At 36.8% G+C, this 27638-nt stretch overlaps 1 protein-coding gene and 1 long non-coding RNA gene across 5 annotated transcripts in view; both read right to left on the bottom strand.

The window, feature by feature from the left end:
* The window catches only part of USP22 (ubiquitin specific peptidase 22), a 243091-nt gene that overhangs the window by 25219 nt on the left and 190234 nt on the right, over window positions 1–27638 (bottom strand). For all 4 annotated transcript variants that reach the window (XM_074208534.1, XM_074208531.1, XM_074208532.1 and 1 more), the window contains one exon: window positions 6721–6868. In XM_074208534.1, the coding sequence (XP_074064635.1) occupies window positions 6721–6868 (148 nt within the window). The remainder of the gene's footprint in view (window positions 1–6720; window positions 6869–27638) is intronic.
* On the bottom strand, window positions 11080–27632 carry LOC141503306 (uncharacterized). Its single transcript, XR_012472808.1, has 2 exons — window positions 23770–27632; window positions 11080–17954 (listed from the first exon to the last, which is right to left on the bottom strand). It is a non-coding gene; the product is annotated as an uncharacterized LOC141503306 (long non-coding RNA).

The raw sequence follows: 27638 nt of genomic DNA, 5'->3' as shown, positions 1-27638 counted from the left end.
GATTTCAAAAGAATTCTAAAATTATATTAAGATTCATCTATGATAAAAGTGTAAACCAACAGACAAATAATGACTATTCCTACATATGAGATTGATTTCTACTCTTTACCCTGCATTCAGCCTTAATCACCACACTCACTTGTGCAGAATGGCCAACACAGAGAAAACTGTTTTGTAGATTCGTTGGTCCTTAGGCAAGTCCCTGTTGGATTCCTTTAATAGGCTGTCATTTATTTCCACATGAGAATAAAATCATTCCCTTTTCAATTACACAAGTCAATTAGGCTCAGTGATGAGAGGGTCTCAAAAGAATATGCTACAAGTTTGTTCAGTTAAACGGAAGGGCATCATCTGTCTACATTACCATCCAACCCCTCGCCCCTCAAAAAATTTGATAAGGAGAAAGCAGGATAAAAAGCATTCAAGCACCTATTCATACTTGTTAGAAACCCAAGTAGGAGGTATATAATCTTTAGAGGTATGTATATTCTTCCTGAAGACTATAAATTACATAAGATATTTTGTTCTATCTAACCCTTAAGCTTTTATTCACTGTTAAAGGCGCACTCTCCAAGAAACGGTATTTCAATGTGGATCCTTGACAACAGTTCAGAATCTATAATATGAGCTTAAGAAAATTCAGCCTAAAATTCTGGAACATATTTTTTTTTAAAGCAGAATTGTTTTTATTTGCTAGGAATCCTTTTTTTTTGTTTAATATATTATTTGACTACATAATTTTAGGGAATCATAAAAGAACATTAAAAGAAGCTACAGAGTGGAATAGAAAAGACATTTAGAGTGAAGACATGAGATAGAGTCCATACCGAGTCAGAGCCTTGAATAAGTCATTTTTCACATTCAGACACACAGACAGACACACACAATCTTGCTACTCCACTGAAATAATTTTTCAGAGGAATTAGCTTTTATGACCTTCATCATTAAAGTTTGAAATATAGCAATCACTGAAATTAAGAACATGATTATTCCTAAAATTGATCATTTCTAACAGAATAACAAAGTGATTAAAACTTTATCAAATCCAACTTTTGTGGTTTTTGAACAGCAAAAAATTTTTGAATGTCTGCAAGAAAAAAATGAATCACTATATTTATAAAGAATATTTTGATCAAACACTTCTAAACTTTACTTGTAATCAAAATGAATGATCTTGGGGGCAGCTAGATACAGCATTGACCCTGGAGTCAGAATTCAAATCCAACCTTAGTCTCTTAATACTTACTTTGCTGTGTGACTTTGGGGAAGTCACTTTAACCCCACTGCCTTAAATAAATGAAATTTTAAAACACGAATGATCTATAAATATTTAATTATTAGCCAGTCAGAACATAGAAACCTTTATGTTGCTAAAATATTACAGTGGGTACACAGAATCAAAGTGCAACAACTATAAAAAGTTTCAATATAATAATATTTTAATAAGCTTAATTCAGTTTAATAATTTAAACTTTAAGAATCCTGTTAGAATTTTTGTCCTGGTAGGGATGTCCTTGATTCTGTATAGTACATATACATATGCGCGCGCGTGCACACACACACACACACACACACACACACACACACAGTGGACAGAATATCTGGAATATTAAATTCTGGCTCTTATTTTCTCTTTGAGGCCTTAAGAAAAATTTTCTCTCTCTGGTTCTTAATTTTCTGATAAAAGAGGGTGTTAGACTAGATAGCATTTGAAATCTCTTTTACCTCTGAAAACTATAATAATTTTATTGAGTTACTTGGAGAAGATTTACTTCACAATTATCAGAGGACTTCCTCTAGTGATACAAATACAGTACAGATGATATTATATTACATTCTACTATATTTGGGCTTAACAGTATTATCCAATGTTATCTAATTATCTGATGTGGAACATATTCTGCTTAAGATGTTGAAGGAATTGAGTGTATTTATCTTTGTGAAGAAAAGATGCAGAAGAATATGTGGAAGAAAAACTTTATGCTCTGCATCTTAGACACAAATCTGCCAGAGACAAATTTATAAAAATTAAGTAATTTTAAGAATCTTAACTCAGAGAATCCAAAGTGCCATGAGTTCATGCTCTTTAAAAAATCTGTGACAAAACCATTCCCATTCATAATTTATAGTCCTTCCCAATCAAAAAGCAAACTTCCACAGTAAGATAAAACACAGCTAAATTCCAGTAATAGTTTGATTCATCAAATAGAACAATATATATATTTTGGAAAATCATTTTCCTAATTCTTTTTAATCCCTCTTTCACCAGCTCCCACTAAAGATTCTTCCCTTTTTGAACTGGTCAAAGATGAACTCAAGATATTTCTCTTATTTGAATTAATCAAAGTGGATTTTAGTCTCAACATTTTCAGGTAGGACGCCTTTATTTATTTACTGATTATGTCCCTCCTTAGAATCTGGCTAGGCCTTTACTAAGAATGACTCAAATAAAACTTTAAACCAGGCCAATGCTCTTCTTGACATTAAGGCCTCCAGCCAGGAAGAAAATTAATTAGATCTTTCTTTAGGGTGAGACCAAGGACTTCAGGCTAAAATTCTATTAAAATACTCTCTAAATATGCCAAAAGAGAAAGGAAAGAAAGGTTAGTATCCTTCCATATGTCATAGACTTAGCTGGAAAGGATAAGTGTGGCAATATAGTCTGCCTAGCTGTGTGGCCTTGGGCAAATCACTTAACCCCATTGCCTTGCAAAAACCAAGTAGAATAAAATAAAACAAAAAGAAATAACTGAACCAAATGAACCCCTCTTTCCTATGAGGGCCTATTGAGATGTTTCTGTGTTTTTTTCTTCTCCATCATAAACACACACAGTTTCTTCAATAACTCATTATATGACATGAACCCAAGGCCTATCCTTATCGTCCTCTGGGTGCTTTCAGTTTATCAATGTCCAAACTAAAAAACAAAAAAACAAACAAACAAAAAAACCCACTACTCCAGAAAGCAATACTTGATTAAATTAGCAAGACACTCAGTGGGTGAAAGAGAAAGCAGAGGTAGAAGAGGCTGTGATATTTCATGTAAAAGAGTCAAGAAATAACTTGCAAAGGTATGAAATGGGGAAGGTAAGGGAGAATGAGGGAGCCTTCATTCTCATCAGAAATGGCTTAGAGAGGAAACAGCATACAAACTCAATAGGGTATAGAAATCTTGAAGAAAAAGGAGAGAAAGGGGACAAGGGGAGGAGTAGGGGTATGTAGGAGATAGAGGGGAGGGGAGATCATGGGAGAGGATAGTCAGATATAACATTTTCTTTTTTGCTTTTTGTAAGGTGGTGTGATTGGGTGGTTGCTGGGTCTCTGGGGTGGGACGTAGGTTTGAGGCCTCTTGGTCCCAAGGGCGGCACTCTGTCCACTACGCCACTTGGCTGCCCCACAGCATATTTTTGAAGAAAGACAAAGTGACAGGAGAGAGAAAACATAATAAATGGTAGTGGGGAGGAATGGATAGAGGGAATTACAATCAGCAACAGCAACTGTGGGAAAATATTGGAAGTAACTTCTGTGATGAACTTATGATAAAGAATGTGATCCACCACAGAGACAGAGCTGATGGCATCAGAACACAGACTGAAGAACATTTTTTCTTCTCTTTCTTTCACTTCATTCCTCATGAGGTTTTTTTTTATTTGTGTGTGTGTGTGTGTGGGGGGTTATGTTTACTCTTACAACAAGAATATTTTAGTAATGTGTAAATAAATAAAAAAATTAGCAAGACACTAAGTATACTTCATCTCTGGTGAGGACCTTATTGTCTCAATGTTTTAATTCATGAATCCTATCTTCTTGGCCAGTTATTTCCTTCCCAAATCAAACTCTTCTGTTTCTTTGTCATCAATGGGAATAGTGAGGAAAACACAACTGAGGCTCCTAGAATCTTCAATTTCTTGCCTTTTGGCAATATAGTTTAAGCTATTTTTGTGCCTATCTGCTGAAGAGAGTAGAAATGTTGGAAGGTCCTCTACTGTATTGTGAATACATATCTTACAAGCGATCTCTCTATTGTTCCATTGGGTCAGTACTGCTGAGCAGGCAGTTACTAAGCAACACTTACTCTTCTCTACTCTCTCTCTCTCTCTGATTCTCACTAGATGATCCCTTCCCTGAGTTTTTCCTTCCCTGTGTTTTAATCTGAGCATTTCGTCTAGGATAAGCAGTTACTCCTCCTCACGTCATCCTGAGGAGACCATTTATTGCTCCCAGCTTTACCCTCTGGGGTCAGACTGAACTAAGTTAATCCCTCTTTTCATAGGAAGGCATGTTCAGATGTTCTCTATCTTTTTTTCCTCCAGGATAAACATGAACATTTCCTTCATTAACTCCTTATATGACATGGACCCATGTCAGAAAGAACTCCAAATTTAATTTTTAGGTCCAAATGTTCCTTCATCCTTTTCCTTCTCTTCCTCTTCTGCGAAATTTCTCCATTTTCTAATGCTGTGACAATGCCTTTCTACCACTTAAGATTTCTTTTCCCCCTCCCACTTTCATATCCTTTTCAATCTCTGCAAGGGAGGTAGTTCAAGTATTATCAAATGAGATGATGAACATAAAGTGCTTTGAGACTTATAGTGCTATACAAATGACAGCTATTACTACTATTATCCAGAAAGTTAAATATATATATATACACACACACATTAAGTCAGTGCATTCACAGCAAGTGAGGTGACATTTGAAGGCAGATCTTCTGACTCCAAAACCATCTCTCTCTTCTCATTACACTATGGGGTCTCAGTAACTTCTTCCTTCAACTCCCTGAGTGATACAAGAATAGGAGTGCTGGGCATGAAATACCAGAAAGAGTACACATCCTGCTTCAGACACTACCTGGGTGACCCTATGTCCCAGGTTCCTCATCTGTAAAATAAGGGGATTAGATCAGATGGTCCTTTCCAATGATAAATATATGACAAAGATTACACAACGATTTAGTAGAACCACCAAAAGCTGAATTCAGCTCCTCTGACTCCAAATACAGAGTTCCTTCTAGACCAATTAAAGATATATACCACATACAAAACACTCTATTTAGCCATCCTTTACACTGAAAAACCTTCCTGAAGACAAGTAGGTTTTATGCAAGAGTTTTTTGAAATTTTGGAACTACTTTATGAAAAATCAAGCAACTAAAATTCGATATTGTAAGAATCTTTAACCTTAATGGGTAGAAGGGGCCCAGCAACAGAGACTATTGAGGATGGTATTTGTGGTTTGAGACTTGACCATTGTGAATCTGCTAACTACCTCTTCAGCATGGCTTGACTGTAAAATGGAGAAATTTTAAGCACCTCCTATCTTTGTCTTAATAAAAGAAATGACTTACTTTTATTGCACTTACGCTCAGAACTCACTTTTATAATTTCCCAGAGTAGAGGAAGACCTGCCCTAGAGTAGCAAGCATTCATATTATTCATTCACATTACACATCAATGGGTTCTACTCTCCTCTATGGAATTAGAGCATATCACGCTATGCATCAGGAACTATTAATAATTTTCATCTTTTGATACTGGTGAGCCAGAATTTCCTGCATTAACACTAGTGTGAAAATGAACTGAGAAGCTTTTTGCTGGTTAAGGTCACAGTGCCAGCTACTGCCTGTGTAATGGCATTATTGACACCAAAACCATGCTAGCAGTTTTATACCTGATATTGTTCCAATGGTTGTGCAAAATCTACTAAAACAAGAGATAAGAGTCAATGAAACTGCTTTATGTTCTGGGGACATTTTTAATTTTTCTTAAATTGCTTTATTCTTTGTTCCTGTACCTATACCCAGCCTAGGATCAATGGTGCTAAGTAGAATGCATTTAGTAAATACTTGAATACTGACTGAGCCTGTTGTTTTAAGAGTCTGATCAGGAACAAAGAAAACATTTCAATTTGAATTTTATTTTATCCTTTCTGAGTTAAACTCCAGAAAAATAGCCAGATCCAATTATGACTAAACTGTAAACCCCATAGATAGGAAGTTTTGATTCTGAATCAGAGCTGGTTTACTTGGTTTAGTTAGGATACCCAGACCAAGTTGGCCCTAATAAGAGCCAGAACCCTTCAAGTCTTCTGCTTTGGGTTGGTTCTTGTCCTTCATTCTGGCAGAGAACCAAAATGACATCACTACATTAGAGTCAAGTTGCAGTGTGTCTAACTGTGGCTCAGTCCAATAGGTGCTCCAAATGCTCTAGACAGGTTTGGTACAAATAGTTCAAGTGAACACCTGGGGTGACTTCCCTAAACTTGTTTCCTTTAAGTCTGAGTCAAAGCAACTTTGAACCAATGAGGAAAGGGTAAATTGGTGTTGTAAAAACAATACGCTAATTTTATAAGCACATGCATAGGAGGGAGCAGCAGAAAGGTAGAGTATGACTGTTTCCAAACACAGAAACATCAGTCATATTTAAACAGGAAATTTCAAAATATCAAGTAAAGAGTGATTATTCCATATTATTATTGAGATTTCTATAAGTTTATCCTTTCCTTTTAATTCTGGTATGGGGAAATTTTCCCCTAGGTAATTAGATAATTATCTTGGTGATGAGAATCAATTCCATGATTTGTAAATGCAAAGGAAGGAAATCTTTACACACAAGCTCCTATCAGTCACCTACTTTCCTCAAACTCTCTCTTGCCCTCCTTTTTTGAACTGCCAGCAGAAGTAATGAATGAAATGGCAAGAATTGCCAGCCAGGTGCTTACCTTTGCAGTGTCTGTGCAGCACATCTAATGCAGCAATGAGGAACTCGTGTGCATCCTGTTGCTCGTACCCTGCTAAATGTCGCGCATGCGTCCATACCAGGTGCAATAACCTATATGGAATGTGAGGAGATCGGTGCCCAGAGTAAAACTGCTCAAAGAAAAGAAAAACTTATTGTGAATAAATATTATACTTTGTACTTAAAACACAGCAAAAAAGAAAAAAAATCTACATAACAGTTAAAATTTTAAGGAAGTTAGTTTGCTGATGAAAATGGTTCAATTTCCTTTAAACACTAAATCAAAATGAAGACAAAGCTTGCAAGAATGGAAAATACTGGACATTTTAAGCATGATTTATAAAGCCTTTCCCTCCCACCTCTGATTTTCTGTTTTTGAAGCAGATAAGCCTGGGTGATGAATTGTGACACGGTGAGAGCAGACCAAATACAAGTAAAGCTGTCAACTCTTCCCCAACATTTACTTTCTAACAGTGTATTAATGTAATAATTAGCCAAATGGACCCACACAAGTATCTAAAGTAGAGAGGAATCTTTACAGCATTACTCACTTATTGTAAAATTTCTGCTGTTTAAAGACCTCAGGCCCTGAATAAAGAAAAGCTGGAAATAAATGCACCAATACAAACATTCCATAAACCAAAGAGTTAAATAGTCATACTTCAAAGGGAATGTTAGACTCAAGACTAAATTTAAAACAATTAACATGGATTATAATATTTGCTTCTTGTCACTGAGAATCACGCTGGCAAAAATCTGTCTATTTTAATGTGGGCAATGCCATATGTTCAAGTAATGTTTGGTTAGAACATTTCAAAAACTAATTATCCTCCCCATTTATGCAAGACTCGTTGTCCAAAAGGAGAAATCTACAGGAGCACTATCACTACACTAAAATCATGTTCTAAAATTTCAGGAAATAATCTTTATGATGTACCAGCCCATGTTATTACTGTGAGTAGAGAAGATAATTATTTCATCATTTAACTAGAATTTAACATCAAAATCTTTCCAAATCTCTTTTATTTATTATTCAAAGAGCAAGGTATAATGAAAGAAAATGTTTTACTCTAAAGGAAAAAAAATCAGAAAAAAGAAAAATTCACCATTTTTATGATGATCTCCCTGACTATTCCTTATTTGCTTCTCCCAAAGAAGTTTTCTTCTAATGTACTACTCTTTATTCAATGGGAAATAGCATCTCTACAGTGAGACAATGCAAAAAAGAAAAAAAAAAAAGCCCTCATTATAAAAAAAAGATCAATAGAGAAAAGATGTCAGTAAGAATGTCAGTGAAGCTAGAGCACTTGAGTAGAAACTGAAATCTGCGGCTGCTGCTGCTATTCAACATAATTCAAGACATTGAAGCAATAAAATTTGTCTGTAGTATAGCTCTGAGCAATTAGTCTTAGGGCACACTGGTCATTTTTACCAGTAGTACTCTCTAAGGACTTCTCTGCAGACATCAAACCTAGTAAAGAATTTTACTTTACAGAGATGAACTTCATTATGATGAAAGAAATCTATTAAGTACTCTGTCAAATAATTGGCTGTTCAGTTATGGAAAGAGGAAACCCATCCAATCAGAATATCAGTAAAAGGCGAGCAGTCTGCTGAGGCTGTATCTACTAATATTACACATGTATCTTCATTTATTAGGCAAGGAAATGCTGGTCTTTTTAGAATTTTTTTTTAAAAGAAGCAAATTCTGTTGAAGAATAACAAATATAGAAATAGAGGCATAAGTAAAGAAGCATTATTAGCAATCATTAAATGTACTTTGCTCCTTTCATTACAAATGCTCAGGAGCTCAAAGTACTAGAATGGAGTGGAAATTGGAAACCCTTAAACAGGTTTAGGTTTGCACTCATTCAAGTGTACTTATTTTAATGTGAACTGCAGCTGCATACTTAAAGTTAAAAGAATTCTGTAAAGATTCCGAATCTAATCCAAGCCTAAAACACTATTAGAAACAACAGTTAAATTTAAGTATGAGTTCAATAAGTGATCTCAAAATAAATTAGTCATTGCTAATTTATAACAAGCCACAAGTGACCAAGAAGCCACAAGTGACCATGCACAGACCTGACCTAAAGAATTTCTCTGGATCTCATCTCAAGTTTTCACTTATTTCTTACAATTTAGACCCTGGTACCCTTGGGCAGAGAAAATGATGGCAGCTCAGCTTCTGGCAGGTTTTAAGGAATATTAAAGACAGAAAGGGCTTTACAGATTAGGAAAAAGAGGTTCAGAAAAACTAAGTAATTTGCTAACAGTTACATAGCTAGTAAATGTCAGACTTGATGTCACTGTATTAATTATATTGTCCAAACTGTCAATTATATTTCCTTTAGAACTGGAAAACATGAGGTCTCTTTCAGGTTTCAGAAGATATCACCTCTATCAATGTCCCTAATCCCCATCCCTTTGAAAAACAATTCACACTGGCAACAGCCTGAAACAAATGGCAGGATATTAAAGATATTATTAATATTATTAATATTAAAGAAGGAAGAGGGTAGGGTATACTAAAATTCTAAGTGCAGTTTTAAACTTGAATAGTTTTAAATTGCAATTAGATTTTTTTGAGCATCCTACATAACTTTCTCATTGAAAAATCTCAAAACAAAAACAAACTCACCCCCCCATCATGCCAATAAAACTAATTATAATTGCAACAAGAAAAAAAGGAATTCTGTAACACAAGGTAAAACTTTCTGAAATAAAAATGGCAAGATGAAGCACAGCTTTTTTCCCCCATTCACCTTAACTTCCTAAAATGAACAATTCAACAGGCTTCTGTTTCAAGCTTTACCTTCTATCCTACTTTTCTTTGGCTGAACCCCTTAACATATTCCTCATAAATCTGGAAGAGAGTACTGAATTTATCCAGTTCAATAAAAAGAAAGGTTGACCATGACAGGCAGAGCAAGCTAGAGGGCTCAGAACTTCCACAGTATAGAGTAGGGAGGTACTGAACTAGCTGTGAACAGTCCTGTCTTCAAGAAACATTTATAAGGAGCGGCTACGTGGTGCAGTGAATAGAGCACCAGCCCTGGAGTCAGGAGTACCTGAGTTCAAGTCCAACCTCAGATACCTAGCTGTGTGGCCTTGGGCAAGCCATTTGCTTTGAAAAAAAAATAATACACTACAGAGACCACACCCATAAACCAAGCAGGTCATGGATGCCGGTCAGTCTTAGGAGCAAAGGAGAAAACAAAATGTCAAAGTCATACATGAGACTAACTAATCATAATCAAGGAGCAACGCAATGGGAATACTGTAAAAGAATCTCAGTAGATAAATTAGCAATGAGGTTTAAAAAAAATAAGGTAAAATAGATAATCTAGAAGAAATACAAGATACAGAAAAAGAAAAATTATACAATGATGAAAGGCATCTCCCACCAAATCTAAATGAAAAAGAACAATAAAACAAAAATTAACCACAGAATGGTTCAAATAGTAAAGAAAAATTTATAAATCAACCAATAAATATTTCGTACATGCCTCTTATGGGGCAGATACTATGCTAATAGCTGGGGATACAAAACCCATTTAAAGGAGTTCTAGCCTTAAAGGAGCTAACATTCTACTGCATGAGAGAACATAAGTGTACATAAGTGTCCATAAGTGTGTAGAGAGGTAGACTGATGCAGTACAGGTGCCAAACTTATGGCCTAAGGGTCTTTACATGATGAAGCGCAGCCTGAACCAGACTGAAATGTTATTAGGAAATATTTAACAAAATTTATAACAAGACAATAGAATACAGATAATGCTAATCTATTGTTTTTCCAAGTCACTCTGCCACCTACAAAGACTTTTCTGGATGGCTTTGTAGCCCCTTTTCTATATGAATTTGACACTGCAGGTATAGGGGACACAGAGCTCACCTTGAAGGTAGGAAGCTATATATAGATTCAAGTCCTGTCTCTGAAGCTTACTTGATGTGTGATCTTGGGCCAATCACTTATTTTCTCCGTGCTCTGGGCAGCTCTCTGAAGAAAATACTGATCTGCATTGGTGAAAAAAATTCCCCACCCAGCAGTTCCCTGCACCAGTGAAATCAGAGGGGCAGTTCCTATAGCATGTATATACAAACAAGATCAATTTTGGAGATGGGGAGGTAGGAAACTGACTTGGTACAAATCAGGAGAGGCTTTAAGTGGAAGTTATAACAAAGGCATAGTGATGAAGAGGGAATTTGGGTGGGAAAAGCAGCAAGAAGGCCTGCTTGGCTGGACAGCAGAATATGGGAAGGAAAGTAGCTTAAGTAAAGGGAAGAGAAGACCAGGCTGTGAAGGACAAGCTTCCATTTGATCCTAGAGGTAATAATGGGAAGAGAGAGAGAGAGAGAGAGAGAGAGAGAGAGAGAGAGAGAGAGAGAGAGAGAGAGAGAAAGAGAATGAATGAGAGTGTGTGTGTGTGTGTGTGTGTGTGTGTGTGTGTATCACACACACAGAAATAGAGGTTGGTATTAATAAAGGGCCTACTCAATCTCAGTCTCCACCAGGGAAAATCTACTGCCACTGCTGTATCTCTGACGTTCCCTCTCCTTTGAATTCCTACTGTACCTCTAAACTCTGACATATCAAGTCAGGATTTTAACAGTCAGTATGTAACTGGACCAAGAATTAAACAAGAGAAAAGAAGGCTGTGTTACTTCAAGAAAAATACAAACTCTTTTAAGGATCTCAAACTTCTCCCTAACCAAAAGTTCATTTTTTTATAGTGTTCTCTGGATCTCCAGTACTTCTCAAAAGGGGCAATGGAAAGGCCCATGATGGATGAATATGAGTAGATAGTAACATGCAACAATAAGAAACTAAAAAGAAAAATAATACAACAAAGATGACTAGTCACACATGAGGGTAGAAGATAGCCATTGGATAGCTGTAGTATGAACTCCATTGATATCCTTAGGAGAAACCAAACAAAACAGTAAGTATATCTGGTGATCCCCTTCCCTGTAAGAAGTTTATGGGAGGACAAAGGCAAGAATCACTCAGGTAGACATGGATTGGGGTAGGTTAGGTTAGGTTAGGACAGGTCACTAGGTGGAGGAATGGATAGAACACTGACTTTGGAGTGGACTTGACACTTACTAGCTGTGTGAGTCTAGTACTAGCTACTAGTGCTAGTCTAGTACTAGCTTGGGCAAGTCACTTAACCCTGATTGCCTTGTATCCATGGCTATCTCTAGTTATTCTGATTCCTTATATTGTCACTGGACCCAGATGCTCTCAAGGAGAAAGTGAGGCTGGTATCTTAGCACAGCACCCCCCCACGCAAATTCAATCCATGTGCTTGTCATCCCTGAGGTCATGAACTTTATCAAGGACAAATGACAAACATCAACATCATCACCATCAGGTATCATTTGAGAATGTGAGTTTAACATTTGCAAAAGAGTATATTATCATATTTGAGCCAAACCACAACTTTGTCAGGTAGGCTCCTCAGATTTAACTATTCCTATATTACATTTGAAAAAAGTTAATCTTAGGGAGGTTAAATGACTTCCTGTAGCCACAAAGTAATTATAAAATAGAGGATTTAATTCCTGGTCTTCTTAACCTAGTCCAGACTCTATTTACTATAATTTTGCTTCTCAAAAGAGATGGGAGTAATATTAAAAAAATAAGATCCTGAACTGGACTCAACCCCCAGCCCTCTTCAAAAAAAAGCCTGCAAATGGTGCTGTGAGTAGATATATTATTTATCATCTTTGGTTCCATTCATGAAGGACAGGTGCAGGTTTTAGAGAATAGTTTCTCTTAGTTTGATCTCGCTTATATAGAACAGTTCCCTAAAGCAATGTTAAGAATCACTTTACCCAGCTTCCCCTAGCATAGAGTTCAAAAACAAAAAAATAAACAAAAAACCTCTTTGACTAAACCTAGGAGATTGATTTAGTGTAAGAGCTTGAAGGAATCTGTCACAGACAGACACAGTGAAGGCAAGGGCTATATTTACTTCATATATATTTCCATTTTCCTCTTACTCCCATCTTTAGAGAATATCCTTGCCTATCCTGTTAAGTTGTAGAAGAGTATGGGTGTGTCAAGAGGAAACAGAGGGGCCGCTAGGTGGCTCAGTGGATATAGAGCACTGGCCCTGGAGTCAGGAGTACCTGAGTTCAAATTTGGCCTCAGACACTTAATAATTACCTAGCTGTGTGGCCTTGGGCAAGCCACTTAAGCCCATTTGCCTTGCAAAAACATAAAAAAAAAGAAACAAACAAAAAAGGAAACACAGAACCCTGAGGACCCTCCATCATTGGGTCCACATAATCACATTCACAGCCTAATTTATGTCATGAGTCAGTAGTAGCAACAAAGCAAGAGCAATAAATCCCAAGTCTTTAGTTCATTAAATCAGCACATTTATTCCTGCAATTTAAGGGGAGTTGTGATCTTTCCCCTATTTGCTCTCTACTGGAAATGTGGAAGCTTTTGCTCCATTATATTTCAAATGAGAGGGAAGTTAAAGCAGAGGAGCTAAAATGTTAATTGCTGCAATTACTTATTCTAAAAGCATAACATATGTAGTGCTTGAAAAAAAATTCTCCTAGTTTCATCTAATGAAATTTCACTGGGGATGGGAGAGAGGTTGGACCCTGTGGTAGATATTTTTTAAATTCTTAAAGAGAAAATTTCTATTCCTAAATAATTGCCCTGTTACAAATGGTGAAATCTTAAAAACTTGACTATTTGCTAATTTAAATTCTTTACCCACCACTTTTCCCACCTTGGCCCCAAACAATTTAACTTAAATCTGAAGCATTAAATGCTGTCCCAAAATACATTTGTAGGGTATTTTAATACTATGCTCTGAGTTATCCAAAATTATTACACATAAAAAAATAGTTGGGAAATTCTAGAGTGGCAGAACCACAGAAAGACTGAGAGAAACAATTGTGTATGTAGCCCAAGCTAACTTGGAAGATCCATGGGAAGGCTCTGTTCCACCAGGGTTGAAAATGACTGCTGGAAAAGGCTGTAGCACAACCAGGGCCACTGCATAGAAGCAAATGATCTTCATTCTTCCAGAAACAGTTCGAGGGATACCAGAGTTCATGCCTGTGAGAGTGGTTTCCAGACCTCCCAACCCAGGCATCACCAAGCACATCTTGGAAGATCAGTGGGTAAACTCTGGCAGAATGAGTACAGAGCCCAGACCAGCATAGCCTGGTCCCAAGAAACAGAAGGTCGGTCTGTGGAGCCACTCAGCGGCTGCTTCCAGAGAACATAGCCCATGGAGGTTAAATGGATGGAGGGAGACTGTTGACGTCTCTCCACTATCCCCAGACAGGACTCTGTTGCTTTGTCCACATTCAGACCCTGGTCGGAATCTGGGGCCCCCTAAAGTCATAGGGCAGAGACCCTCCACACAGCTCCAGGGTAGAGGGGAGAGCTTGTGGTCATCTGCAGACCAGAACACAGGCCAGAAGAGCAGTCAAAGCCTCTCCTAAGGCAATGGAGGAACTGAGGTCCTTGGGGTGGTGGAGGGGTGGGAGTAGCCCCAAAACACTCTAAAACTTGGGAAATACATTAAAACCAGGTCATAGGCTAGGGAAATGAGTAAACAGAAAACAAAAAAATGAATCTGACCATAGATAATTACTTTCATTCCATGGAGGGTCAAAAACATACACTCAGAAGATGACAAATCCTCTATATCCTTCAGCGTCCAAGAAAAATAGAAATTTAACTTGGATTACAGAAAACTCATAAAACATTTTGAAAATCAAGTAAGAGAGGTAAAGAAAAAATTGGGAAGAGAAATGAGAGCAATGTAGGACAATCATGAAAACCAAGACAGCAGCTTGGTGAAAGAAATCCAAAAAAATGCCAAAGAAAACATTAAAAACTAGTTTAGATCAAATGGAAAAAGCAGTCCAAAAGGTCAATGAGAAGAATGCCATAAATTGAAAAGGAGATAAGAAAGCACTCTGAAGAAAACAACTTCAAATGTAGAATGGAGCTAAAATGAATGACTGCGAAAAGGATGACTGCAAGGAATCAAGAAACAATAAAACAAAGCCAAAAGAATGAAAAATTTGAAAAACAAAAAACAACGTGAAATATACACTGGAAAAGCTGACCTGGAAAACAGATCCAGGAGAGACAATTTAAAAATTAATGGGCTACCTGAAAGTCATGAGAATTTCTCCAGAAAAACTGTTCTAATATCCTAGAAGCAGAGGGTAAAACAGAAATTGAGGAAATTCACCAAACCCCTCCTGCAAGAGATCACCTGCCCCCACCCCAATTACCAACAAAAATGAACATATTCTTTCAGGGGAAAGGATGGCCTTTCAATGAAGTAGGGGGGCTGTCAAACTTTCCTGTTGAAATGACTAGAGCTGAACAGAAAGTTTGATCTCCAATTACAGGACTCAGATGAAGCATAGAAAGGGTGGGTGGGAAAAGCAAATTATGAGGTATTTAATGATGTTGAACTGTGTGTATTCCTGCATGGAAGAAGATACTGATAACACTCATATGAAACTTCTCATTTATTAGAATAGTTAGAAGGAGCATATATAGACAAGGCATAGAAAGGAGCTGAGTATGAAGATTAACATATTATAAAGATGGAGGCAATGGGCAAAAAGGGAATGTACTAGGAGATAAGGAAAGGAGAGGTAGAATGGGCTAAGGTATTTTACATAGAAGAGTCAAGAAAAAGCTTTTGCAATGGAGTGGAAAGGGAGAAGATGAGGGGGATTGAGTGAGCCTTTATTCTCATTGGAAATGGCTCAGAAAATAACATACACATTCAACAGGGCATAGAAATCTATCTTATTCTAAAGGAAAAAGCTAAGGAAGGGGATGGGAGAAAAGGGACGGGGGGGAGGAGGAGAGGAGGTGTAGGTGATAAAGGAGAAGGAAGATTGTGGGAGACAGTATCAGATACAAAATACCCTTTTTTTAAAAAGTTTTTTTGCAAGGCAAATGGGGTTAAGTGGCTTGCCCAAGGCCACACAGCTAGGTAGTTATTAAGTGTAGTGGGAGTTTGGGTGCCTTCCCTGGGGTCACACAACCAGGTGACTGTTGGGTGTCTGGGACTGGATTTGGGTTTGGGGTCTCTTCCTGCACTACTTGGCTGTCACCACAATATACTTTTGAAGAGGAACAAAGTGAAAAAAGAGAATAAAATAAATGCAAGTGGAGAGGACTAGATGGAGGGAAATACAGTTAGCAACAGCAACTATGGGAAAAAATGCTGAAGTAACTTATAAAGAATGTGATCCATTCCAGAGACGGAGCTGATGTTATCTGAACTGAAGTACAATTATTTTTTTCTTTTTCTCTCACTTTATTTTTCTTAGGGGTTCTCTATCTTTGGGGAGGAGGGGAGATTATGTTTATGTTTATGTTTACTTTTATAACAAGACTATTTTAGTAATGTATAAATTAATTACAGAAAAGGATAGCCAGTATCATGTTAGTTGTTTAAGATGGAAGTTTTAAAATATTTTATATTAATTAAGCAACATGCAACAATCACAGGTGACAATAATATGATACTTTTAAAAACAAACCTAGGAGGTAAATATACTATAATTCTTGCTTTACAAATAAGAAATGTGAGGTTCAGAGAGGTAAGAGACTTGTCTATGGCATTTCAAGTGTGTGAGAGAGTGTGTGTGTGTGTGTGTGTGTGTGTGGGGGGGCATGTGCAAGGAGGTTTGTACCAAATTCTAGTGGCTCCCCGACCATGACCTACTGAGAAATAAAGGTTGGTCAAAATAGAATATGGAAAAGAGCCATTCTTCAGTTTATTTGCCACAATGTGTGCAATCTCTTTTCGTAAAGAATCAGCACACCTTACTTCTCAACAAAGATAAAAAACTGATAAGGATTAAAAAGCTAATGTATGGATAGGGGAGAAGATGGATTGGATAGTTCTTAACTTTTTCATAAAGACATTTTCTTTATTCCAAGAGCTATGTTACATGATTCTAAGACCTATAACCAAGCACAAATCAAGTAGGGTCAATTATGTTCTTGTGTTTCAGCTCATCAATGTTGATTCTTAAAGGAGGCAAGAGAATTTGGGGCAGTCTGGCCTTAATTTGACTCTAATTGAAAACTACAAAAGTAACTACATAAAACATGCCCTAAATCATGAAAAGTAAGAGAAACATAAATTGAAATAACTGAGGTTTTACCTCACACCATGCTAACTGGACAAGATGACTGAGTGATCTTGCTATAGAACTTCAGGAAACTCTAGTATAGGGATAATCTCATCAGTCTTGGGACTCCCCCAAAACCTGTTGGCCTCCCTGATTGGATGTTGAGGCCATGAACTTCAGAGCCCTGCTACCTCATTTCTCATTCAGCTACAATACAGGGAGAATTCTTCAATAAACTAGCCATCAAATTCCAAAGTCTAGTACCCTCTCCTTTCCTCTCACCTTAGTTTGTTAATTTACTTTTGTGTGCTTTCTTCTTCTATTTGATTATAACTTCTTTCAAGGCATGGACTGCTTTTGTATCCCCAAGGCTTACCATAGTGCCTGGCACATGGAGGTGCTTAAGAAATGTTTACTGATTGATAGTCAAAGTCAGAAAGGTTCTTGAGATGAGAAGCATTGGTTTAGCCTTGAGGCTAAAAGTCCTATTATTGGGCATATACTCACTCCAAAGGTTGTGTGTGTGTGTGTGTATATACACACACACACACACACACATATATGTATATATATACATATATATATATGTATATAAACATTAATAGATATACTGTTTGTAGAAGCAAAGAACTGGAAACAAAGTGGGTGTCCATCACCTGGGGAATAGCTGAAAAAAATTTACAAATGAATGGAATGGAATATTAATGTGCAATAAAAAATTAAAAATCAGGAATTTCAAAAATATGGGAAAGTTTATATGAAGCAATGCAGAGGAAATAAGCAAAATCACAAGAATAATGTTACGCAATGACTAATACAATGTAAACATAATGATCACCCTAGAAGTAAGGTGAATTTTTGAGTCACTAAAAAAAACAAACAAAAAAAAACTAATGAAGGGCCTGGGGGACAAATCATGAAACCTACCTCCTCCATCACAGCTGAGAATCAGAGGACTACTAGTATAAAATATTTATACATTGTCAGATGCAGTTATTACATCAGATGTTTGCTTGTTTTTCTTTGTCATTAGGGAGGGCTCAATCTGGAGGGGGATGTGTGAAAAGACTGTAATGTAAAGACAAAAGATATCAATATCTCATTTTAAAAAACAAAGGAATTTAAGATGATTTCATTTTATTTTTAGAGATAGAATTGAACTTCTATACCATGAGAGATAATTTAGTTCAATCATTAATTTATAGGTGAGACCCAGAGAAATTAAGCCACTTGCATAAGACCACAGAATTGGTAATTCAAACAAAATCAAATATTTTTTTAGTCACTTGCTATATGTCATTAGCTCTACTTTAAAGGTTCAAAGATCAAGATGATGACTAGTCTTCAAAATAAGAAAACATGATGAGCCAAATCCTTAAGGGAGTTACAAATGTACAATCACACTGAACCTTCCACTAGTCAGAACTGAACAACCAACTAATAAGCATTTAAGTAAATGTCTAAGCTAGGGGTGGGATACAAAGTCAAAAAACTTTCTGCCCTCTAAAAAATTACATTCTATTAACACCACTAACAAGCTCTTGGCAGATAGTATCAAGAGCCTTGCTTTCTTGCTAACAGCAACTTTCTACAAAACTGAACTTCTACTACATGACTATGTCACAAGCCTTCCTGAATATATCCTTCCTTTGCTAACCATAAAACAAAGGCAGCTGCTGGGAGATATGGTGGACAAACTGCTGGACCAGTTAAGGAAACTGGAGTTTAAATCTGGACTCAGAAACTCAAAAGGTGTGTGACCCTGGGTGAGTCATTTTATCTCAGTTTCCTTAAACATAAAACAAGGCTAATGAAGTATCGCACAAGGTTGTTGTGAGGATTAAATAAGATACTTAGAAAGAGCTTAGGACAGTGCCTGGCACATAGCAGATGCTTTATAAATGCTAAATATTATTAATATGATAGAGATAAAACAGTATTCAGACTTTTAATGCCTACCTCTTATTATCAGTTGGGATAAACAAACCCCATACTAGTAGAGACATTTAGTTTCACAGAAATAAAGCTAAAAATGAGTTATAACCAGAAAATGTTACAATGAAGTTTCACTGATAGGAACTGACAAACTTACCAATGTTGCTATTATGAGATAAGATATCTATAACACATGGCACATGGTTGTATACTAAATATCATTTTCTACCTACACTCCTTTTCCAGTTGAGTGTATTTTCTTACTTTATTTGTTATTTTCTATATTCTGGTGGGAGAGAACTACTTATTTTTCTGATTCAAAGTTTTTGCAACATTACCAATTCTTTTTCTCCCCTTCAAAATAGGAACTGCATTTTGTTGGGGAAAAGTGATTATGAGGGGAATAACAACGAATGTTGTCAACAACTGAGAAAAGGAGTTTTTATCAATACCTCAAGCTTGAAATATTAGTTCAAAATATCAAAAACTGGGAGATATATAAAAAAGTGATAAAATGATAGCAGCATAGCTGCCTGAAACTTCAAACAAAACTAGCAACTGGAAAACACTATTTATTATTTCAGCATATTATTAAAGCATCTGATGGAGATTATAAATATATACTCCAATTTCCCACTTCTTTAATTATTAGTCTATACTAAACAAGCCAAGGTTTCTTCTGTTCCTATACCTTGTTAACCAAGTGCTTACTGAGCCATCTCTAATCAATATAAAATCACTTTGACAAACCAAAGCAGGTAGGAAACAATGTGGAACACTGTGAACTCAGTTTCATTAGGGACTCCAAAAGGGATGGGAGATAAATTATGAACCTCTAACAAAGGACAGGCAATAAATACTTCATCTTTTCTGAAGATGTATATTATTTTATTTTAAAAAACTGATTTAATAATTTGAAATTTAAAAGCAACACCTCTGAAAGAAGTAGTGATAGAGCCATAGAAATGAAAACAAAAAACAAGAGTCCTTTCCCTCAAAGAACTGAGATACTTTAAAAAATGTGAAAGGGGAAGAGAGAATATTTATTTAGCCAGAATGAGCAGGGAAGGAGATGGGGAAGAAATCAGGATAAGCTTCATTCAAAAGGTAGAATCTTGAAAATGATAAATGTTGAAGGGGATGTAGGGAAAATGAGATATTAATGCTCTCTTGGTGGAGTTGTGAATTGATCCAAACATTCCAGAGAGCAACTGGAACTATGTCCAAAGTCTATAAAACAATGCCACTATTAAATCTGTATCCTCAAAGAGATGAAAAATAAAAAAGGAAAAGAAAATTGAGGGAATACCCATCAACTGGGGAATAGCTGGACAAACAGTGTTAGATGACCATGAGGGGAAGTTATTCTGTTCTAAGAAATGATTAGCAGGATACACTCAGAAAAACCTGGAAAGACTTATAATGAGCTGATGCAAGTGAAATGTACTGTGTATAAAGCAAGACTGGCAAAATGATCAGCTGTAAATGATCTAGCTTTTCTCAGCAATGCAGTGACCCAAGACAACTCTGCATGACTTATGATGAAGAAAACTATTCAACCCAGAGAAAAAACTAATGGTGTCTGAATACAAATTGAAGCTTACCTTTTTTTTAACTGTTTTTCTTGAGGTTTCTTTCTTGGGGGTGCGGGGGAGGGTTTCTTTCCCAACATGACTATTATGGAAATGTTTTACATGACTACACATTTATAATCCATATCAAATTGCCTTCTTTCTCAGTGAGGGGGTGGGGTGAGGCAGGAAGAAGGAGAGAATTTGGACTCAAAGTTTTACAAATGAATGCTAAAAATTCTAAAAATCACATATAACTGGCTTAAAGTAAAAACTAAATAAAAAAAGTGAAAAACCTACACCAGTATGAAGCAGTGACTAAATTCAGGATGAGAACGATAAACAGCTAGCTTGAACTCAAGTGTGTAATGAGAACTTGGAGGTCATCAAATAAAAATATTACATTTAAACAAAAAGGAAAATGATGCCCAGAGTTGTTTTTCCTCTACAAAAAATCTCTTATTAAGGTATTAACCAAAAACAATATCTATAGGTTCATGCGAGTTAAAAACTAGATTTATTACAAGAGAAATGAATATGGGGCTGCTAGGTGGCACAGTGGATAGAGCACCAGCCCTGGAATTAGGAGTACCTGAGTTCAAATCCAGTCTCAGACAATAATTACCTAGCTGTGTGACCCTGGGCAAGCCACTTAACCCCATTTGCCTTTGCAAAAAAAAAAAGTGGAATAAATATGTATGTGAAACCTTTAACAAGGGCATAGAAGTTCACATATTTCTGACAGTACAAAAAAGAAGGAAAAAACAAAAGTCTCCTAAAGGAGCATGGCATGGGAGAGACAAAGGTGCAGTAGAAGTGAGAAAAGGACAAAAACCCTCTTGAAAAGGAGAAGCAAAGGAATGGCAATTCCACCACCCCATGCCCACCCTTGGGGACTGTTATAGGATGATCCCATTCCAGCAGCACAAGCATTCTTGTGCCTCTCTAGACTCAAGAACATAGAGGGAGTTCAGCTGGGGGAGCAAATAACAAATTATGTCAGCTCAGGAAGGGGTTTCATCCTTGAAATGTTCAAGATCTCTTGCATGCTCTGAGTCCAGTATTTCTGGAAAATATGGAAACTAAAAAAGGCAAATTCAAGGGACCTCTTAAATATTTCTTAACAAAGGAAACAGCAAGAGGACTAGGCTAGGGGTGGCTAGGTGACACAGTGAATAGAGCACTGGCCCTGGAGTCAGGAGTATCTGAGTTTAAATCTGGCCTCAGACACTTAATAATTATCTAGCTGTGTGGCCTTGGGCAAGTCACTTAACCCCATTGCCTTGCAAAAAAAAAAAAGAGGACTAGGTGGACTTCAACAAATAATTTTACAGCATATCTTAATGGACTAAGATATAGAGAGTACAAGATTCCACTATCTTGACTGTTGAATATAAAAGAATATTTGATTAAGTAGAATAAAGTGACATCTTAAGGACTTGTGGTCTCCTGGAATATGACAAAATTAAATAACATTCCTTGAAAGAGGTAATGATAAACACTCAATCAATATGCATTTGCTAAATGCCCACTATGCACCAGAATAACTGTTTGATAACCCTCTGATTTGTCACCATAATGGAGGATGCTCTGCAAAGACTTCAAATGCAATTCCTTACAGATACTGTGATTCTCCACATGATCCTATTTGTGAATATCATTGTACTGATTTTGTCAAGCTCTGAATCAATGCAAAGTCACCTAAATGAGATCCACAGGAGTATAAAAGAGTTTGGCCTAAGCACCCACAAGTAATGTATGGATGATGAATGTCTATTATCTAGACTACAAAATGCAACTCAATGAAGAGTCCAGTGAACTGAGACACATTCTGGACAGGTACTACAAATGTACTCAGGACTGAACAGGGGAGAAGAGCATGTTGGGCAGTATGTGGGAAACCATGCAGCTTTAATGATCTCAAACTTCTCCTTGAAACAAAGGACTGTATTTTTGAAGGACGTCAAATTTTTTCTAGAGTGAGGTAATATAATGTACACGGTTGGCTTGGGTACAGGTCTCTTGAACCTAATTTCTAAATTTTGCTGCTGAAACATACTAGCTCTGGAGCCTCTCAGGGTTAAAGATGAGATGCTGATTTGCATTGGGGAAAGAAGCTCTCTAACTGAATGAAATCACAAGCTATGATCTCTTCTAACCACATGAAACAAAAGCTTTTAGTGACAATGGCTGTCATGGAATATAATCACCATCTCCCAAAAATTTAAGTTTTAGCTCACCTGCAAGGCATGTGCAAATGAGATCAGACCATATTACTTCCCATTACACTCTAAGGAAAACAGTCTAGTGAATACAAGGGTCTCCTCAAGACTGTCCTGTTTCCAGTATAACTGTTACAACTCTCCTTGAGGAGAAGGGGTTCACCATCTCTGCTATTACTTATATCAACTCCTAAACTATCACTGATAGGAAGGTTAGCATGAAAGCCCTTGGAACAGCAGAACCTCTAGATCAATAGCTCTGCTTCCAATCTGGGTCTTGCAGATCCCTGTCTCCTCAGCGACCATAGCTATAGAAAACCTGGAAAACAAAATCCTTGCTACCCAAGTTCTTTACATTGTAAAATAGTTCACTATCAGAAACCCATGTGATTAAGAAGAAGCATCAATATCTACTTTACTGTATCTGAAAGACCTAGGGGCTCTTCTTGTATTAGTAGCTGAGATAGTCTCTATGTGCAGTCTCATTGAGGGCACTGACTGTCTGTAAAAACAAACAAATTGACTGGCTTTCTATTTATATCCCCAGAGCTTAGCAAAGAGCTTTGAACATTTGTTTTGCTTAAAAAATGCCTATTCATCCCTTCATTGATCATCTGGAGTCATGGTTGATTACAGGGATCAAAGCAATTCAAGTCTTTCAATGTTGTTTTTCTTGATTATGCTGTTAGGTCATTGTATAAAGTAGTTCTGAATGACTTTGGAAACCTAAGTTAAACTGGGTCTTTATTCAGTAGAAGAAAACTGGCAATCCTCTTAATTTGAGGACCAGTTTCTGGCTATGATTTTCTGACTGAAAAAATGATCAGACCCCCAATATTGAGAATTGTCATATCCTGAAAGCTAAATGGCAACACTAAAGAAAAATGTTTGGGGGGCAGGATGACTCAGCAATGTCATGGAAGGAATGGCAATGAATCACAAGAGTACCTCAGTTTCATACTTTTCAAAGCTATCTTCATGAGGTCACATATACACTATGCATAGAGCCAAATATTTTAAAAGGGGGATTTTGAGGGACTATGCCAAATTCTTCAAAAAAGAAAAAGCTTGGTAAAAAGGAGAGCTGAGATACGAACAGATGTGGTGATTGTATATTGAAAAGTGGTTGGGGAAGATGGATCAAAGCAAACTTACTTGGAAAAGAGAAAATAATTTTCTTCACACAGAAAAGATTTGTTCAGCATGGTCTGATTTGGCAGGACTAAGGAACAAGAGATGAAAGTTGCAGAGAAAAAATTTAGCTGGGTCTAAGGAAACATTTCTTAACAATTAGAATATTCTAGAAAGAAACAGACTGCCTAGAAAATAAATGAATTCTTCATTATTAGAGTTCTTCAAATAAGATCCTATCAGGGACAGACTAGACCAAAGAAGCCCTAATGTCTCTTTGAACATTCTGATTCTGCACCATGAAGCTGATAAAACCCAGTTTGCTTCAGATCTCATTGCAATTATGAGATGGAGAGGTTCTTAATTACAGACTCTTTTCCTTTTTATGATTAAGAGATCAACCATTGGCATTTCCTAACTAAGGGAATGTTTTGTCTTTTAAGAAGTTGGAATGGGGGTGGCTAGGTGATGTAGCGGATAAAGCTTTGGAGTCAGGAGTACCTGGGTTCAAATCCGGTCTCAGACATTTAATAATTACCTAGCTGTGTGGCCTTGGGTAAGCCACTTAACCCCATTTGCCTTGAAAAAACCTAAAAAAAAAAAAGTTGGAATGGGTTCATCAAGTCACTGCATTCAATCTTCATATCAAATAGTCTTTTCAAACTGAGATTTAAATCAGGGCCTAGTAGAGGGAAGAAAAAGAGACCCTAGCAGATTTCTTTACATTGCTGACCAAATATACACAGTGGTCTGCTGGTTCAAGATGATGGTTTATTTGGCCCCTTGAGCACTTTAAGGGCATTTAAGAGAGGAAGTTTCTCCAAAAACAGGCCAAAGACATGAAAGGGCAGCTAAATCTAGGATTTCAAAGGATATTATGAATCAACACTTTATTTTGGCCAGGCTTGGAACTGTTTCAGGATGGCTGAGAAAAGACAGCTCACAAAATATAAATGCAATTCTTCCCACTGCATCTTTAGCATACAGATTTAGAAGCTATAAATTAAAAAAAAAAACTAATATGGAATCTATGGTTCTGTTCACTCTTTTAAATTTCAAATAAAAACATTTAAAAAGCAAGATAAACTCAAGGGCTTATCATAAATCATTTTAAAGTATTACCCTACAGTTCTTAACCATGTGTGAGATGCAAAAATATTTAAGTAAAAAAAGAAAGGATGGAATATTCCTAAAGGAAAGCCATTTGTTGGGACAAGTAGGTGGTGAAGTGAAGTCAGCAGGGCCTTAGTTCAAATCCAGCTTCAGACACTTAATACTAGTTGTGTGACCCTGGGCAGGTCATTTAACCTCATTGCCTTGTAAAAAAACCCCAACACTCTCTACATGGGCAAAGGGGAAGGAACTGTAGTCAAAGCAAATGCATCACAACAAATGGACCAGCTACTAGTTACATTTTCAACTTCTAGGAAGTAGTAGGGGGAAAAAAGGTAATGGCAGCATGATATAGGAGACAGAAAGCTGAGATCTGGAGTCAGGAAGACTTGGATTCCAATCCACAAGACAAGTTAGGGGACACTGGACAAATTACTTCATCTCTCTGTGTTTTAGATGATTTCCTAGAATTTAGCTAAACCACAGAACTGAGTATGATTCAAATTAGGTAAGTAAATCACCACAATGAAAATTCCTGCTAGTGATAAAATTGCAAGTATCTATATCCTTCACTGTATTATTAGAGGAAGAGTTCAGAATGGTGGAGAAAATAATTCCATTAGTTTCTGTCTTGGCCAAACCACTTCTGGATTATGGTGATGGTCACGGATACAACATTTTAAAAAAGGACACAGCTAAAATGAAGTGTGTCCAGAAGAAGGAAACTGGGATAAGAGTAGTAAACAACATGACATGAGGTCCAAAGACCAGTAGAGGGCACTAAGGACAGCTAGTCTAAAGAGACCTGAAGGGCTCTCAAGTCAAAGAGGAACAAGGTCAGCTCTTCCTGCCCCACCCACCCCCCGGGGGGGGGGGGGGAAGAGGGAGGAATGAACTAGGATAAGGAGTGGAAGCTGCCTAGAGATAGCATACTGCAGGTTCAAAAATGTTGTTACCTAATGTTTGATATAAGACAAAAGCTTCCCACTAACCAGTCATCCCAAAAAGAGGATCAAATGCTTTGGCAAGGGGCAGTCCCTTCACTGGAGGGCTTTTAGTGATTCTCAACCTCTTTTCGTTGAGGTCTTTTCCTTTTCCAGCCTTTAGTTCTATGACCTAAAGATGATACGTATATGAAGATGCTTCATATGGAGCATATGAAGATAACACTCCTGAGTAAATGCTTGGATGACCTGGACTTGTTTTCTCAGTGAGAGTCATGATGTCTGAGTGACCTAAGGCAAATCATTTAACATGAGTCATGGTTTCATCATCTGTAAAACAGGGAGAGTAACTCTTTCGCAGTGTTACTGTGAACAAAGTGCTGATTATGAGAAGCTGCAGAGCACAGGAGGCAGAGCTGGCCTCTAAATATCAAGCCTCTTGGTATACTCAGTAGAGACCCCTTTGCAGTGAAGGTTGTTATTTGCGTTGGGACAATGGTCTCAGTGGAAGGAACAAAGTCACAAAGCTAATATAAAGAAAGTTTTATAAATCTAACTGGTATTCTTCCTGATATAATCTAAAAGAGGAAGAAAACTGGGAAGACATCTCCCCCACCTTCCCCCATAACAAAATGGGTGACTCTGAAATACCCATTGCTGGCAAGATGAGAAGTTCTGACTTCTACACTGATCATTTTGGATCTTATTCCTAATGGCTAACAGCATGTCTTTTCCAATGCTAGCAAACTTTGACTTAGGAGCAATGAATCCAGCAAAAAAAATAGCTCTGTACTGTTTATCTACTGGATTTTACTGTCCCTCTAACATTCTAAGAGCAACTTCAGAGGTTATTAATCTCAAAAGCAATTGGAAAGAACAAAGACTTTTTATAAACTCTTGACTTTTTTTTATATGGCAATGAAGAATAGTATGTAAAGGCAAAGTCTGCTCATCTGCTGTCTCTCATTAATTGTTCTCACAAGCCCTATAAATGGACTGGAAAACAAAATATGAATACCAACAGAAGGTTATTTGAAAAGTAGCATACATATGTCCTATAAAAACATAAATTATGCATTTTAAACTAAAGACAATGAGAATTGATCTGTTTTTGCTCAGTAGAGATTTTCATTGACACAATGGGAAGAAACAAAAACAGGGAGGCTGGTAAAGATAGTTAAAGAAAATAAAGGTCTAATGGGCTAAATTTGAAGATGTCCATAATCCAATCAGGTGACTAGAATCTAGACATTTCTCAAAATATTCCTTCAATGCAATGCACTCTTTCAGTGAGAACAAAAGAAGAAGCTTATGGTATCTATCTGGCAAAGCAAAAATTAAACTCATCGAAGAGGGATTGAAAATTAAGGAGAGGCAAGATCTGTTTTCACTGAAAAGGAGCCAAGTGGAAAGCTACAGTATGTCCATAATCAATACACTATTTACTGTACCTTATTTTTCTCCTATTAGAATGCTTTTGTTATGAATAAGGATGACAATGAACACAGTATTGAATTCCCTGCAGTATTTACAGAAACTAAGCTAACCTAGTAGCCTTATACTACCCACCAGCAAAATCTGTGAAAAATTCCTTATATATAACCTGAATGTTATGCACAAAAAAGTCTATAAATCTAAAAATTCATTTTAAAAGAGTGTGTTATTTATAACGGATACCTAAAAACATTCTTCAGCTGTTATACAAGTTTTATGGAATTTAGGTGAAATCATTAAAGACACTTTTCATCCCAGGTATCCTTTTCTTCTGAGCATAGGTTATCTTTAATTAAGAATAGCATTATGCTGTAATACTGTGGGAGGTAAAACTGCACTCAC

Source organism: Macrotis lagotis, chromosome X, assembly GCF_037893015.1.
Source record: "Macrotis lagotis isolate mMagLag1 chromosome X, bilby.v1.9.chrom.fasta, whole genome shotgun sequence".
NCBI classification, from domain to species: Eukaryota; Metazoa; Chordata; class Mammalia; order Peramelemorphia; family Peramelidae; genus Macrotis; species Macrotis lagotis.
Note: the sequence above shows the minus strand (reverse complement) of the source record. Positions and strands in the feature narration are given on the sequence as shown.